At 44.9% G+C, this 17,913-nt stretch overlaps 1 protein-coding gene across 2 annotated transcripts in view; it reads left to right on the top strand.

Annotated features, from left to right (window-relative positions):
* The window catches only part of SMAD9 (SMAD family member 9), a 43,193-nt gene extending 26,012 nt beyond the window's left edge, over positions 1-17,181 (top strand). For both annotated transcript variants that reach the window (XM_040583705.1, XM_040583704.1), the window contains exons 5-7: positions 132-353; positions 5,317-5,573; positions 9,503-17,181. In XM_040583705.1, the coding sequence (XP_040439639.1) occupies positions 132-353; positions 5,317-5,573; positions 9,503-9,646 (623 nt within the window). In that variant the 3' untranslated portion in view covers positions 9,647-17,181. The remainder of the gene's footprint in view (positions 1-131; positions 354-5,316; positions 5,574-9,502) is intronic.
* Positions 17,182-17,913: the final 732 nt, after the last annotated feature.

The raw sequence follows: 17,913 nt of genomic DNA, 5'->3' as shown, positions 1-17,913 counted from the left end.
TAAGTGATTGTTTAGATGAAGAGCTGGGGGGGTTGGGTGGGAGAGGGAGGGAGGGAGAAAAGAAAACAGAGAATGATTGTTTAAAAAATATTAGTGAGACCTGAGCAGCTGATTAATTTTATTTTCTACAGACTTTCGGCCTGTTTGCTATGAGGAACCCCAACACTGGTGCTCAGTTGCCTACTATGAACTCAACAACCGGGTAGGGGAGACTTTCCAGGCTTCCTCTCGAAGTATCCTTATAGATGGATTTACAGATCCCTCAAATAACAAAAACAGGTTCTGCCTGGGACTGCTCTCAAATGTAAACCGCAACTCTACTATAGAAAACACCAGGAGACACATAGGAAAAGGTAAGAGGAACCCTCTTCTCCTCAGGAGTATTCAGAGCTTGAAAGAACCATGCATTGCATTAACAAACCTCGCTGATTTGTCAGGTATGCTTGTCTTAAAACCAGAGCTCTGAGATTACTTCTGAAATAGAAGAAAAGCAGCCAATTCTTTTCTGACTGAATAACAATCACCAGAGTAGCTCCTTACAAAAGCTATTTACTTGGCCAGCGAAGAGAAAAATGTTGTTTATAGTTGTGTGTTCTAATTTAGCAGTATGTATTTTCATTTTATTTATTAGAGCTTCTGGCAACTGGGAATATTGCCATTGAAATGCCACTAAAAGGATAATTGCTGGTGCCTCAGGGCTGGTTCTCCTCCCACCAAATAACAAAGGGAGATGGATGAAACACTTAGTAGTTGAGTTACTTAGCTGAAGAACTCTACCAGAGCTGCCTTTGTAGCTTTCCCCCCCTTACCAGTCTGATTCCCTCCTGGTCAGCTTCTTGCCAGTAAAAGTAAATCTTGGATTCTCCCTCCAGCAGTACTCGCTTGTACACCCCACCTGGACATACGTGGCTGCACACACTCCATCCCAGCTCTCCGGGGCTGTGTAGGGCCTGATATTCTCCCAGAACTTACTGTTGTTTGTGGCGGTGAGTCAGGAGTCCTGTACCAGCCACTTCCCTGTGCAGGTGAAGCTTTGCCTGTTCTGGTATATCCAGTCTAGACTCATTATCTTGCCAACCCAGCCTCTCACCAGTAGCTGCCTGGGAATGGATTTCCCACAGGGCTAATTAACTCTAATTGTTTCACTCCTATTATCTTGTCAACCTCACCTCATTTCCCAGGCCTAGAGCAGTATTTTAATTGGCTCTTGATAGTCTAGTGTTGAAGGACGGAGTATGAGGAAGCTCTGAGACAAGTGTGACATAGTTTTTGCAAACAGTAAACCTGAAGGCTAGTGCAGGAGATGCTGTACTTAGCTCTTGTACTTTTCTCCAGAAGGGAAAGCACTTGTGTTGCAGATGCACTGTGTGAAGCCAGTGTGATACTACAAGTGTCTGTCAAAGTAGTTTGTTGTGAGGGGTGGAAATGAGTTGTACATCTAGTTCTAACCTACTCAGAAAGTAAAGCAAAGCTTCTTTATCAGCATAAGCTGTCAGAGGGCTGTAGATCAAAGCTGAGCCCAGCCCTAAAAGAAGAATGACAAAAGATTCCAGTCAAAGCTGTCATTTGAGGATGTTGCATCTTGTGACTTTCTGCCCAAAAAGAGGAAGAGGCAGAACAGAAAGAAAATGAAGTAAATGCTAATGGACCTCATCCTTTCAAACCTGAAGATCTGTCATTGATTAAAAGTCCTTTAAAGTCTTACACTAGAATCTGCCCAAGGGAAGGGAGCAGGTTGCCCAGAGAGGAGCTCAGTGTATCAGAGATCCTTAATTTTACTGGTGTTCCCTGTTCATGCAAATCTTAACAAAACATGTTCAAGTGGAGTAGAAGCGGCACCAGTACAGGCCTGCAGAAGAGCACAGAGCAGTTCCAAAAGCGTGTAGTTCAAAGGCATGCTGGACAGATGAAAGCTACTGAAATGGATACAATTGTCACATGTTAACAGGGGAGAAAAAAGAGTGAGTAAACAAGATTAACTCAGTAGGATAAGGATATGTGATTGAATTGTCATCTAGTGTATCAGCGTGAAACGGTTTCCTGGAAATACCACATCAAAGCTAAAAGCAATCCAGAACACAATGCAACATCTACTAGCATTTGGACCTGTTTCAGCAGTCAAGACTTCAAGGGCAAAAAGGGGAATTCTGATCAGAGTGTCAAAAAGATGTTGATACTTGGAGGCTGCTGAGTTTCCAGTTTCTGCAGAGAGCAATGAAATCCCACTAAAACATATGGACCCTTGATTTGGTCTTCTACAAATATGTATTCATCTGCTCGGCTTGCTTGAGGGTGCTCGTCTCTGGTGGATGAATACCAGAAGAATGGAAATGCACACTGACATTTCATTACTGCTGTATTTATTGCTTTTAAAAAGTCCACAAGGAAAAAGCAAATTGTAGCCTCTGCTTTCAGAAGTGACTTTGGTGTTTTCATTATTATAGATAGTACACAGTTTGGGCAATGCCTTTGAAAGCATTCTTTTTGTTCAGAAGTTGGGTTACTCAATGTACTCTAAAAATCCAGCCTTTAAAATGTTTCACCTTAGCACCCAGAAGTGTGGTCACCCTAAATCACACCTGAAGATTTGAAACGTGGTGAACATTTATGTCCTTATGCTTCTCTCCCTACCCTGTGTTCTTACTCTATCTGTTTATTTTGGAAAGTTATATGGATTCCATCAAGGTCAGCTACGACCTTTGCATTTTCAGTCCTTCCCTTTTATCTGTCTTCCACAGAAGGGAAGGGAGACATGGGTCAAGTAATAGCTGTCACAATGTGCAACACCCTGTAAAGCTTGGTGCAGTTGGACTGGAGCTGACGACTGCTCTAATGGAGCTGTCATCTCACCCGTGTTCCCGGTGCAGTGCTAGTGTGTGCTCTGAGCCGCACCCCTGCCACTCACACCTCATCTCGTGGGTGCGTAGAAGTAAAAGTCAAGCGATGGCTTGAAGACAAACTTCAAGGTTCCTGTCTGAGTCACCCTGGAAGTCTATGGGAGAGCGTATTTTTCCCAGATTCCATTCCCACTCAACCTGCTTTTCCCTGAGCCTCTCCCACTTCTGTTTAGAGGCTGCTTTTGGCTTAAGGATATGCTGCTGCCCCTTGCTGTCGTGACCACAGAATGATGAACAGACTGGGAATATGTAACCAGGCTTTTTTGTATGAAAGACAACGGGACTAAAACTAATTACAACTGAAATATTAAAGCACAGTTATCACTAGCTTTGCAGGCAGTCCTCTGAGACTCTGTGAACATGTGCATTTGTATGTAAGGGCTTGAATGTCATACCTGGGAACGGAGAGGAGGATTTTATTTTTATTTAGTGGTGGTTTTTATGAGAACAAAGGACTGAGTTCTTCCACCTCTCTCGGCCACGGGAGGGGTTCATCTCATCTAATCTAGCCATGGGAAGGGTGAATGTCTAGGCATCTTCACAGGATGACTTGGCCCCCTTCGAGGTGTGGTTTCATGCTCACATTTAAGCAGTCTGGGTCCCCATTGCCACGCTTGCACTGATGAAGATCTCACTGCAAATAAATCTTCTTTTGTTTTGTTTTGTTTGTTTTTAAGTTTATTAGCTTGTTCAGTTCCTCAATCTGGATGGCTGCCCAATCCCCAGCCACTGCTACTGGCATGAAAGCAGGTGTGGGAAGAAGCAGCAGGAGCAGGGAATGAGAGTGCCTTTTCAGCACCTGCACAGACTTCCATCAGTTTAAGCTGGCTGTGAGCCTGCACTCTGTAGCGGATGGAGTGAATCATCTGGTCACAGTGCCTTTCATCGTCTGTCAACTAGAGAAGACATCTACACAATTAGCTTAGACAAGATTCCTACCTTTAAGGTTGCTGAATTGGGCTAGGGTAAATTCTCCCATAAATTTAGGTATATTTTCATGCAAGCACACATCCTGGGGGGACCAGAGTCTTTGAATGGACAGAAGCTCATCCATCTTCATTTCCCCAAGGCACGGTAAAAATTTGGGAGTTAGCATTGGTAAGTCACTTGAGCACGGAAAAGTCCTGAAGGAATTCAGTCTTTTAGGTTCCAAGGTCACTTGGAACAGGATCTGATGAGTAAATCACATCACGTAAATGCAAATACATGATCCTGATGTGGTGGATAAAGCAAAATACAGAAAACCTATTTTAAGTATACACCATGCTGTGTTTGAACTGTATGAGTTAGGATCCTGTAGTAAAAAAATAGCGTGCAATGAAGTGGATCTTGGTCAGTGTGCATGTGCTCAAAAAAGAAAATATGTTTAGATGTGTAATACATAACAGATTTGTCAGTTCTCTGACAGTTTTGATCCATGTTTTGTATATGGTTGACAGATGTTTGATATTTATCTGTGCATAATTATTTAAGTGTGCCCTGGTGGCCAAGAAGGCCAATGGGATCCTGGGGTGCATTAGGGGGAGCGTGGCCAGCAGGTGGAGGGAGATGATCCTGCACCTCTACTCTGCCCTGGTGAGGCTGCACCTGGAGTGCTGTGTCCAGTGCTGGGCTCCCCAGTTCAAGAGAGAGAGGGAACTAACTGCTGGAGGGGGCCCAATGGAGGGCTGCGAGTGACTAGGGGACTGGAGCATCTCCCTGATGAGGAAGGGCTGAGAGAGCGGGGCCTGTGTAGCCTGAGGAAGAGAAGACTGAGAGGGGACCTTATCAATGTCTACAAATATCTTTGGGCAAGTGTCAGGAGGATGGGCCGGGCTCTTTTCAGTAGGGCCAAGTGACAGGGCAAGGGGCAATGGGCACAAACTGCAACACAAGAAGTTCCATCTGAATATGAGAAAGAACTTCTTTACCTTGAGGGTGACAAAACACTGGAAGAGGCTGCCCAGAGAGGCTCTGGAGTCTCCTCTGGAGCCATTCAAAACCCGCCTGGACATGACTCTGTGCAAGCTGCTCTAGGAGAAGCTGCTTTAGCAGGGGGTTGGACTGGATGATCTCCAGAGGTCCCTTCCAACCCTGACCGTTCTGTGATTCTGTGATATATGTGTCTTGTCATAAAGTACTATGCTGCTGGGTTAAAGAAGTATACCAGCCTTCACTGACAAAGAAAAACATCATGTGCCAAGACTTTTTTCTCCTAGACCAGTTAAGAAGATTATCTGTTGACGGTGGTGGGTCTGTTGCACAGATAGATGGATAGGCACACAGTTTACTGTCTTTTGAAAGGCAGCATATAAGCACTGAGTGCCTGGAATGATCATGGGCTTGTATGCCTGCACCAGTAAAATAGTTAAAGAATTACTGGTGTAAAGTGTGTTGTGAACAATGGAGAAATAATACACGTTATTTTTCCTTTTTCAAGGTGTTCATCTTTACTATGTTGGTGGAGAAGTTTATGCCGAATGTGTCAGTGACAGCAGTATTTTTGTGCAAAGCCGCAACTGTAACTACCAGCATGGTTTCCACCCAGCCACTGTTTGCAAGATCCCCAGTGGCTGTAGCCTCAAGATCTTCAACAACCAGCTCTTTGCCCAGCTGCTTGCTCAGTCAGTCAATCACGGTTTTGAAGTGGTGTATGAGCTGACCAAGATGTGTACTATTCGAATGAGCTTTGTTAAAGTAAGTTTTCATTGTTTTCTCTTGCATTTCTGAAAAGGCAAATCACATCACTTGCTAGCTTTGGTGCAAAACTGGACCCCATCAAATCCTTCTCAAGTGGGGATTTAGACACCCAGTTTGCAAATAGCAATTCAGACTGCCTTTTTTCCAGTATTGCCTTAAACTTCTAGGTGCTTAAAATCGGTAGCTTTTGTGGTCAACCTGGAAGTGTCTTAGATTCCAAAAATTAGGCATTCCATAGGCTTTTTGTGGGAAAATAAGCAGAGATTGTGTGGCTGTGTTCCCCTATTGATTGCATAAAAAGGTCAACTTGGAGGGGCTTAGCAACATGTAAATGTTGTAGCACATATCTTAGGCAGTCGTGATCTCTCCTATCGTTACTGGTTTGCAATAGAGCTTAGTAGAGCCATAGATCTGAAAATAATGTCCTTGTATCTCTATTCTAATTTACAGTATAGACTGGTGTGTATAGTCTCAGTCAAGGAACACTGAGTCCTCCCTGAGCCCCCACTGAACTTGCTGGGAATTGTTGTTGTTTGTCACCTGCCTGATCCCTGGCAAGACATTGTCTTAATTTCTAATGACATCCACTCTGGCCAGCCACACGACGAGAAGGGCTTCTTGGAAGCAGAATACAAAACCCAAAAGCGCATGTGACCTTCCCCCTCTTATCTGGAAGAGACAGGAGGCCATTACTGTTCCCATGTCTTCCATATCTGAACTTTGCAGTCTGACTGCTCTGTGTGCAGTGTATTGGTCTTTGTGGGAGTTTCTTAAATCTTCTGAACGGCCATCTCACCAGAATGAGATCTCTTGACTCCTTTTAGTACTTAGGATTTACTTAGGTGCCATCATAGCACCTAAACACCAGAGAATGGTGAGTATTTCAAGGCTGTTTACAGATGGGCTAGGACTTCCTATAGTGCTGCTGGGGAGAGCTGGCAGCAGCGTTCAGCCTGCAAACTAGAGAAGCTGCACCATTAAAAGCCAGTTGGTCCTGCTAGGCACCATAAGAAGTGGCTGAGTATGTCTCTTTGTCTTGCAGATTTGGTTCTATACAAATGACTGAATCAAGCTGATTGAATTCATGTCAAAGATACTGCAAAACTGCTTGAGGCTCGAGCCCAGTAACCCTATGTTCTGCAAAACAGATGTGTTGAGTCCCACATAGCTTTCTGGTCTGACTCTTCCCAGCCGTCCTTGGAGACTTGTCTCCTTAACTCTCTGAGAACATTAAAAGTACCCTGCAACCTCTCCCAAGAGTCCAAGGCAAAATCTCCCTGCCCACGACCATGCTGTTGCTTTGGTCTGGGGAAGGGATTGACATCTTGTTCACACACAAGCATTAGGGGGAAAAAAGAAAGCAAGAAACCCAACAAACAGCTTTTTCTTTAATGGAAGACATGAATGGGCATGTTGTTTGTAAAGGCAGTGTAGCCAGTTATGCAAAATTTTCATTATCTCAGCAACTCAGGGGCAGCCTCTTTGATGTGTTATCTGCCTTCATGCCCAGCGTGGCAGCAGAAATGGTGGTGTTAATGCACTAAATAATGCTGCTGCCATATTATCACCTTGCTTTGTTGAAACAATAGCAGCCACTGTAGTGCCTCAGGTACCAGAAGACCAGCGCAAGGAGTTATTTTGAACCCTTTCCCATGACCTTTGGAAAATGGCTATGCAAATCTCATCTAGGTTCTTCCTTCCTTCCTGGCCTGTAAAAACTCTTTCCTGTAATCAGTCTTCTCAAATTATTTCTCTGCAAAGGTGTGAGCCCTGATGTGTTCGGTCTGGGGACAGGAATGCCCTGGGTATTGGGTGTGTGCTGCACAGAGGAGCATGTTGTCACAGCCACGCACCAAGAGTTCCCAGGTGCAGGACAGACAGTCTTGTGGCTTCTCCCCTGATTTGTGTCCAGATGCTGCTGGTCACCTACAGCCCACAGGGCAGACAGAACCCAAGCGCTCAAGACTGCCTCCTACCCCACCAATGCTTGAGCTACCAGCTGGGAGAAAGGGATGGGGTGGGGACCAAGACATGACAAACTTGCCAGGGCTGTATCATCTTTTGGAGGCAGGACACGGTCCCATGGGTGATGAAGGTCCTGTCCCCTCTGATACCCTTCCTGTGCCCTCGGAGCAGCTGGGAGGAGCTCAGCCCTCAGGCAAATGTGAGTATCAGTTTTACTCACATAAAACTGTTTGTGAGACAGTTTTATGTGAGTAAAACAGTTTCCACCCACAGAGCACTGCTGCTGATAACCGAAGCAGGGTGGCTGTTGTCTCCTTCCGCAGCTGCGGCATCGCCCCTGCGGCGAGCTCCGGCCGGCAGCGTGAGGCGGCGGCAGCGTGGCGGCTGCCGGCAGAGGGAGATGGCAGCCCACCGCCGGCTGCCCGCCTCCTCCAAACCTCCGAACCCGCCAGGCTGCGCTTGCAAACCTGGAGTTTCTGGTCCTCCGGATTTTCTGTTCCGCCAGTCAGCAGAGGTGCACCAGCACCTGCCCTTCTGGCCGTGTACCTTCACTGCAGCTGAGTCCTTAAGACTCCACAAACTCAGAAGTTTGACAGTGCTGATTTGAAGGGTGGCATTTTGTGCAAGTATTTCCAGAACATTGATCCGAGGTGACTGCGAACACGGGCCCTTTCTAGCCTGATAAGTGCTCTGCAGGTCAGAAGAATGCTGCCTGTTTGAGAGCACTCTTTGGGCTTCCGTGGGTCTCTTGTGCTTTCTTCCCCCTTTTCTTCATTAAGCAGAAATGGATTTTATCCAGACCATTTATTATGGCACCTAGTTTTGGTGTCAATCCTAGTTTTGCAGCTGATAGTCTGGAGGAGTGGGTTCTAGCAGCCTCGGTTGTCTGCGTTGGTCAGCACTCTACAGTTTAGGTACCTTTAGGCAGGCATCAGTCTTAATATGCCTCTGTGTCCTTTTTTCATGACAAGAATGTCAACCTGCCTGACTAGCATAACGATAGGTAAGGCTCAGCTTCTCTGAGCAGTGGCCCACAAGTGAAGAGCCTCATCCTGCAGCGGGATGGCGTTTTGCACGTTGCCCTGCAGAACTCCATGTTCCGTTCTGGCAGTGAGACAGCCGGTGAGCTGTGAGACTGCACTGTGACTTGGATGCCTGGCAATGCTGTGGAACCAGGCTGCCTGCTTAACGAGCAGATACTGTGCCCGCTCGAGGCACGGGAACTGCTGGTTTGCTTTTCTCCCTGCCAGCACCACATCCCCATCTTCTGTCAGGTGCTCCATATCCCTTATCTCTCCAAAAGAGCTGAAGAAGTTACTGCAGGACTTCCCAAAGCAGACAGCCAGGAGCTCCCATGGGAAAAGAGGACATGTTCAAGGATAGAAAACCTACAGAAAATGTGTATACATAAGTTGGGTATGGCACATAGGAACCTTGCTGGGAGTTTGCAGGAGTTCAGATAAATACCTGTAACTGCTAGAGTCTCAGACTCGTAGGATGCATTGCTACCAATAAACGAAGCAGAGCCCAGAATCGTTCCCAGTTCCTGTTAAAGTGTTATGACAAGGCCTGGCCTGCTTTTTGTCTGTGCCAGACAGCAGTCTGGCAGAGTTTCCTGGGCACGTCTCTGGGGTGCGAACAGCAGGGACCATTCCTCACGGGCTGTTTGCAGGCAGCCAAGCTTGGAAACAGGCCTTTCCATGTCAGTTGGTCTCGGCACCTGGAAGTGTGACTGAGCACTTTTAGTTTAATAGTACAGAGTCCCTGATAGCTATGGTAACAATGACTTTAAAAAGAAACAAAGCTTCTAGAGAAAACTTATCCTTAGGACAAAGCATTACATCTTGGGAACCTGTGTGATGGGTTACCTGTAGTTGTGTTAGACTGACAGCACTGCAGTTGTGATTTTATGTTTTTTTTTAAATAAACACTCACTTTTTGGTCCTTTGATGCTTTTATAGGGCTGGGGAGCAGAGTATCATCGCCAAGATGTTACAAGCACACCCTGCTGGATTGAGATCCACCTGCATGGACCATTGCAATGGCTGGATAAGGTGCTGACACAGATGGGCTCACCTCATAACCCCATCTCCTCGGTCTCTTAAGAATCATCTCTAGAATTCCCTTAGGATGGATGCTATTGCAGGCAGTGGCTTATAGGATTTCCAGTGAACAGAAGCTTCTATATGTAGATGTATGTAGATGTAAATATATCTATACATAGTCTACTCGCCTTTTTTTTTTTTTTTTCATGCTACATTTTGTGGTTTCTAGTTACTCTGATGCCAGTACAATAAGTTTAGAAATTCAGGTATAGCATATCTGTTCTCTAGTACAAAATAAGCCAAATTCCTGCAAAAGTGTCAAACATGTCCTGTGAGCATCTTCATTCCCCAGCCGAGCCAGTAAACGGTGTGAATTCTTAGCACTTTCATGCAGATTCAGAAACCTGGCTGTAGCTGTTCCTAGTAGGTGAAATTCACCCCTCTGCAGGCAACCAAAGTCAGATCTCTACACCATTTATATCCGTTTTACATCCTAATTTCAGGTCTAAAAGAGGACCTTAGGTGGTGCACAGGACTTATGCATAGAGATGACTTTTATCCAGTGAACTGAAGGACTAAACTGCAATTCCAGTCTGTCTCCCTACTGCAAAGCACGATGGGACAACGGGCCCTCTGAGGAGCTGAGGCACCCCTGTCTCCCTTAGGATTTAGTAGGAGGAGAGATCCCCTTGGGATACGTTCAGCACTGGAGCCTTATCAGAGCATTCTGGACACATCCAAATAGTCTGATACTGTTAACACAGTAGTGTACGGTACTGCTACACTGAGAAGCAACAAGCTCCTGAGAAAAAGGGAAAAAATAGAATTTGAAATATATACCTGTAAGTTTAAAAACTAATTAACTTCCAGTGCTTTTTTGCAAAATACATACATACTTGCATATGTATCCGGCATGTAAACTGAATCCTATCCAATATACAGTATTGATGTAGTTTGTTTTAAAGTTAGAACTGTCTGTAGTTAGACTACTGTGCTAATATCAAGGGTACGTCTAAAAGGGACTTGAACTGTGATCCAGAAAAGGGAAATGAAGTGTGCATTGAAGAACCAAATAGTGACTTCATCGTTTGTGTTGGGATAGTCTCTGTCCTGGGAGCAGGAAGCCCCATGCTCACAGGATGCCATGAGAAGGAGGTGGGAGTCAGCCACGTCCACCCGCTGTGCTGGGGCCGTGCTTAGGATCCCACTGCAAAGCTCAGGTTTGACAGAGGGGGCTTCCCTGCCAGTCACTTTGGACATCCCCATGCACGGTTTCTCACCTTAGACACAGGCTTCATCATTTGCAGTGGTTTTGCCTCGCCTGTAGAGGATGGCAAGGCAATGTAAGCCACAAACAATCAAAGAGTGAATCTGTGTGCAGAACATATTTTACAAGCTCCTTGTCTGTGGTCCTTCTGTAAGCAGGGAAACCTATTGTCCACACTCTCATCCACAGAGCCAGCCTTACAAAATGCTGTTCACTTGGAAACCTTTCCTGAGGAGGCAGGTGAAACTCTTATCAGGCTTCGATGATCCCCATTACCTTGCGGAAAGGGTAGAGGACTATTTCTTTCCAGGCATAACAGTCCACTGAAAATTGTTTTGCTTTAAGGGTCAGAGAGAGTTGTAACTTCTCCAATCTCATTCCTCCTTAGAACACACCAGAAATACCCTGACAGGAAAAAAAAACCAAACCAATTTTACAGAATGTCTCTTTTCTTCTCACACAGTATCTGGTGCTACACATTTTACTGCATAATTAGAAGAGGATGCCCGAGATCTTGAGCTACATCACATATGCAAAGGAAATTACATTCACTTCAAGACTTTCGTGTGTTTTAGATGCTAGGTAATACCTGTTACAGGGTGGTAATTATGAACAGAGCAGAAGAATCAGTAAACTAGCAGGGTTACTTCATTTATGCGTCTTCAGCTGCCTGCAGAATTTGTAGGGCACAGAAGGATAAACTATCCAGTTTGAGCAGTAATAGCAAGTTGTATAGGAAATCTGAAAATGTGAAGTACCCTATTCTGTCACCATTTGACGTCAGCAGTGTCCCTGTAGGACAGGAAAAGCTTTACAGTCTCCTGCAGCAATGAAATCCAATAATGATGTTACACAGAAATTCCAGGCGTGCCATTTACTGTTCAGCAGACTTGAGAGAGATCAGTTTGGAAAAAGATGTTTCCCTCAGCTCCCTCTGTCATCAGTGTCACTGTACTGAGCATATACTTCATGTTTATTGCATCCTTTCTTCAGTAATTTCTCTGTGCTTTTCATGACACTCATCCCTTTGCTTTCTCAGCAGCTAAGGACGGAGAAAATCACTTCTCCTGTCCAGGGTCTAGCTCTGTACTTTATCCTATGTCTTTTAGGCTGAAACCTCTTTCCTCCTAATATATAGAGAAGCATAGGGATTACTTTTAGACATTTCTAGCACTGTCATCTTCCTCACAGAGAGCAAAGCGGAGGTGTTCTGAGGTGCATCTGCTCTTGGGCAGCTCCAGAACCCAGTTTCCCACCAATGCTGTAGAGGAAAATTGGATGGCCAGTGAAGAGAAGCAGGCTCTTCTGGGGCATCGTTCCTTTCATCATAAGGCAGGTATTTCAAGTGAAATATGCTGCGCTCTGAGCATGCTTATGTCTTCCCATTGAGTATAAGGGGAACTCAGGGTCACCAGCTCAAATGTGGACTGCTGCATCAGACATATCCAAAATTAGATGAGATGGGCCCCAGGGAAGATGTGGTGGTTTTCTCAGCCTAGTAATGACGCTTGGTCAGTGAGTGTCTGTGTTGTTTAAATGGAAGTTGGTAAAAAAGAGCAGTTTTTCCTTTCCTGTATGTCTACTTTTACAGTAATTCTCATACAAATAGGATTTAGCTTCAGTGCAGTCCACGCATCTCATTAAAGGTAGTCACCTTAATATTCCCATACTAGTAAGTGAAGAGGCATTTCTGGAGCATGGTTCTTCTGACCTGTTTAAAATGTCTGTATTAGGATGAGATGAATTTCAGCAAATTTAAGTATTTGCTGGAATTTGGATCAAAGCGCCTGATTCTGGGCAATCAAAGCCAAGCGCCAGCTCAGAGTTAGCCTTTGGGAAGGTCGGTATCACAGTGTGAACTTACTTCCAATTTTGGTGACCTCCAGGGACTTAGTGCACTGTATGAAGTGCTGTGCAAACACACAGCAGCTGAAGCTCCTGCCCAAGAGAAGGGAGAGCTCACATCCCAAGGGAGAAGTGGTAACAACGAACGAGGCAAACAAGTAAATTGGAAGATGACCCCTGCCCAGATGCAGTGATAAAAAGTAAGGCTAACAAACCATTTATTTCCCTTTCTTTTTGAACAAAGTCTCTCTTGCAGGCTTCTCTAGTATATGTGGATTAAATTTGGCTAAAAATCCAGGTTTCTTGTTAATTACAGCAATGTAACTTTGTATCTTACACTACTATCTCTCCCTTTCGGGAGGAGCTGTTTTCTGCTGAAAGGTCTTCATGAGCCTATCAACCTGTAGTCAATTTAAAGCCTTTAAATGTACTCATTAATACTCAAGCATTGGAGATAGTCTTCCTGAGACATTTAAAATTACTTAGAGGGAGACTGCCTTGTTGAAGGCAGATTTTTTTCAATTAGTTTTGAGCCATGAACAGTTCAAACCCTCTTGAAAGTTTCTGCAGAGATGTACCATGCATCAGTAGGCAGCAGTGGGAGTTTGGTCAGGCAGGGGCATAAAGCACATTCATCATGGTACATAAGACCCTTGTTTTCCTACTAAGTGATCAAGAGGACTGCTTAATTGCTGCCAGTTCTTCAGCAGTGCCAGTATTAATGTGCCATTTGCATCCAGAGGTGATGGAGGCAAATCTAGCACCCTGACTGCACAGAGCCGTTCAGTGGCACTGCTGCTCTGACGGCTTGGTCCCCTGACCTCGCACTGTAACAGCGGATCAGGTGCGGTATAGAAGTGGCTGTAGCATTCAGCAACACAGCGCGGGCTGTGCCTCCCCATCAGAGGCTACACCACAAGCGTCTTTACTCGTGAGTATTTCATGGTGTGCTGTGGTCAGGCTGAAGGATAACATATCAGCAACACAAAGGGGGAACTGTGGGCCCAGGTAACAGCTGGAGTCGAGGAAATTCTTTCTGTGTCTCCAGCAGGTACCGTGTCAAGACTTTCACTGCCCTGAGCAGCCTTCTGTGACTGGTCCCTGCCTTGAGCAGGGCATCAGAATTGATGCCCTATGGACATCCCTTCCAATATACATTATTCTGTGGGTCTGTGCTGGGATTCAGACAACTGGTCGCCACAGGCAGGAGCTCTCTGTTAATAGAGACAGTTACAGGCTGAAGCACATTTATCCTCATCTATTTCTGCATGCATTCAATGCAGGACCTAGTTACAAGGTATTAACGTTCCCTCAGCATAAAATCAACACTGCAAACATTTCTCACTGTAAACATCTCCACAACACAACTTTTAAAACGGAGAAAATCAGGCATTTGTGACTGTGACTACCTGATCTGCTTTTCTTGGCTTAAAATATTCAGCTGTAAGCTTTATGAATCAGAAAGTCTCACCAGTGACTGAGAGTTACACAAACAGCTGTATTTACAGAGGCAGCTCAGGCAGGGACTGACTGCTTCTTGGCTGGCTGGAAATGATTTATAAAGAAGCTTGATCAAATTTAGTAACTTTGGAGAGATCTCAAGTATAAGGCCAATTTTATTGGCTCATTAGAGACATCTCTGGTGCAGCTATAGCTTTCAGGAATACCTGAGCACTACATAGTGCTCAGCACAGGAAAGAAACATGACATCCTCTGTACTACTCACCTCTCCCCCCAGCTCTTCATAACCTAACTTAGTAAAACCAAAACCAAACACAATAAAGAAAGATTATAATGAGTCTAGGGTAAAGTCATTAAATACCATTTTTCAAAGTTGAGAAGTACTGCCCAGAATTTATATTTATATCATCAGGAATGTGTTGAATGTAACATGTCCCATGTGCTCTCCAAGCCAGAGGTGAGAGCTGCTTGCTCTGGAGAAGCCCAGCGAGCTGGTTGTTACTTGAACATCTGAACCCAAGCCCTACTGGGTGAGTGCAAACCCCACCGAAGTTGAGAAGATTTTTATAGAGGACTTACAGTTCATGGTTGGTTTTAGTAGCCAGAGATGCTGAGAGGATGAAATAACTGGGGAGAAGGGAGCGTATGACCAGATGTGCTCAGTGGTCATCACTGGAGGGTTCAAGGCAGTACATGCTTGGGCAGCCATTGTGTTCACTAGAGCTTTTTACATTTATATCTAAACTAACCAAGACCCGTTTTAGGAGCTGCTTGGAGTACCACAGTCCTCAGTCTGGTGCTTCCCACACACAGCCTGGCTGAGTGTGCCAGCCTCCTGATTAAGCCATTAGATATGTTGGGGCAAACTGGTAGCCCACATGGTGCAGGGATTAGGCTCTGGTTGCAGTTGGGATCGCCTTGTGCCTCACAGCAGGACTAAGAAGGAGTTCAGCTTTGGGGCAACTGTTCAAGGACACTGAGCACATCCAGTGTGTGCTCCTCAGAGAGAACTGCACTCTGAACAGAAACTGCACGACTGAAAGACATGGATTATACAGAGCGTCTACCTGGGAACTGCAATAAAGCAACCCACTTCATGCATAGGTGGGAAATTGCAGTGCCTAAAGGAAGATGGAATCAGCAGGAGCCTTCACAGGGACCCCCTGTGTTATAAATCACATTTATAACAGGAACTAAGAATGGACAAGTGTGCTTCCCTGAGAGCGACTATGGTCAGGTCACTGTCAAGAAAGAGCCTGGCAGAGCTGGTCCCATCTTGCAGTGGGGAGAGAGATTATATGAGACTTTAGATCTGTGAATAAAAAGCTTCTCAACCTGGAGGATTCATTGTAGTCACTGAAACAGGACTTCTTCCTAATGGCAGCTCTGGGACTACCTTTCTGCAAGGTACCGAAAGCCTGAGTGGGCATTTGGTCTTTGTTCAGTAGAGAGGAACTGCTTTGCGTCTCCAGTGCAGACAGACACTTCTGCATGTTGTGCACCAGCACAAAACACAGCCTTTGGTTTGTACCGATCATCTATTTATAGGGAGCTCCAGAATGATCGGGAGCAGCCAGAATCCTGTCACCTCTTCACCCCTGGGCTTTCCAAACAGCTTGCCCAGGCGTGCCTTACATTATATTGCCATACTGATGCCACACTTCCCTGCCAGGGAGGTAGGGCATATGGGAGTCCTGTCAAGGGGACACCTCCACTTGCACCTGGGCCATGCTTGCAAACTTGGTGCCTGTACAAATGATGAATCTCATTTGCAGGCCATGTCTTATGGAAGGTAGGCATAACCACTACACCCTCCGGAGTCAGCTACTCTTCCATTATAGCCAATGTGAGCATTTGCAGCTAATTGTGAACAATTTTTAGATCTTCAGTCATAGCGTTTTTATTATCCATGGATGCTGCTATCTTATATTCTGTGTTAGTATTCAGATAATATTGCATATGAATAGCATAGGAAGAAATAGACCAACCAGTTAATAATTTTAAATACAGACCTCATCAGCAAAGAAAAGCTAGAAAAAAACCTGGTAAAGTCTGACCCCTCGCACTTTCACAGTAGTGAGCACATCATGTTTCAAAGCGTTTTTTTGATGCTAAAGTGTGTGTTAAATCTTATTCACAGTTATGTCCATGAGATGCTTTGCAAACGAGAGCAAGGGAACAAACATAATAATGAGCAGAGATAATGCACATTCAGACAAATTTTCTTCACTTACTCAAGCAATTGGAGTTTTTATTTATAATACTCATTAAATGTACCGCAGCATACTTTCTGCAGATAAGTCAGTGTCAGCAATTTAAACCCTCATTTCAATATTGCCTTTGCAATATAAATGGGGCTGAGAAGTGAGACAAGAAGGTGAAGAAACAAGCCTTTTTGTGTGGATCAATGAAGCCATAAGGTTGCATACTTCTATGCAGTCAAGGGGCCAAAATGGTGGATTCGAGCAAAGTGTGGGGTTACGTATGAGCTATTGGTCTGGTGCAGAAAAGCACCATGAATCTACATAGATTTAAGAGTGTTGCTTCTGTCTATGAACAATTCTGACCTCTCTCCTCCACCAGAATCAAAGCAAAATGTCAGCACTATCCAAAAGGAAGTATTATTCACAGGTAGTGATACTCGGTAAACCAGCGTAGATCGCTGTATAGAGAACACTCCTTGGACTCTTTGCCTCTTGAGAATGAAAAAACTCCTACATGCTTAGTTTCAGGAGCCTGAGAGATCAGGGCAGCACAGAGTCCTCTGATCAGCCCCAGGGTACTCTGTCCCATGCCCTGTCGTATCAAGAAAGATAACTCAACTGCTAATCAAGTGGACATTTTCACAAGCATTCCTCCTGCTGCATTTGACTTGAGGCATTCTAAATCTAACGTATTTAGTCTGATGTTTGAACAATACACTTTTTAACACACTCCATTTTCTTTGGCTGGAATTATTCTATTGTAAAAGGGATTATTCATGTCTTGTGTTTTACTGTTAATAAAGATATTTCTGATTTAAGAGCTCTTTCCCTTGTTGTCTCCCATTTTTCACTTTGAAAGAGACTGGCCCTGGAAAGCTGTAGGTCCCAGCCTGATCACCAGTGACTTTGTGAACCAGAGCATTTAGAAAGCCTTTATTCATACAAGTCAGTCTTAGGCAAGAGGAACATGCAATTTCACTAAGTGAATAATGGGATGAAGCAACACTTCCAGCAGAATGGGATGCTAGACACTATAAAATGGATTGAAAATTAATACAGCATAAAATCTGCATGTTATAAAACACGCATCCCTCACTGTCCTGTGGTAGAGTTGAAGACTGAAGAGGCTGGTTCAGCTTGCTTTTGAAGGAGACAGCCCTGATCCAGAAGCCCTAGCTGTTGACCAGACTGACATTAGTGGGAAAAGAGACTTGCAGCTGCACAGGTCTGGAGCTGCTCAAGGAAAGAGAGAGATACAGTGAGAATGTACTGTTACAGAAGCCAGGTTTTAACGTTCCCAAAATTCAGATTTTGTTCTGCAGTAAGAGAAGCAAGGGAGTAGAAGACATAATGGTTTTGGAGCATGGACACTGCTGGTGACTTAGGAATCCGGTCTGACACTCGGCCCTAACAGGCCAGGCCTGTTACCCGGCTCATCTCCAGATATCTGCACCAGCCTGCCAGGTACCACTAGCACAGACCACCAGAAATACAGTGTAGAGGAATGAAGGCAGTGGGTTGATCAGCACTGATAACATGCAGCTGTGGCA

The sequence above is a fragment of the Falco naumanni genome, chromosome 2, assembly GCF_017639655.2.
Source record: "Falco naumanni isolate bFalNau1 chromosome 2, bFalNau1.pat, whole genome shotgun sequence".
NCBI classification, from domain to species: Eukaryota; Metazoa; Chordata; class Aves; order Falconiformes; family Falconidae; genus Falco; species Falco naumanni.
The sequence above is the reverse complement of the archived record's forward strand: the minus strand, read 5'-3'. Positions and strand labels throughout refer to the sequence as shown.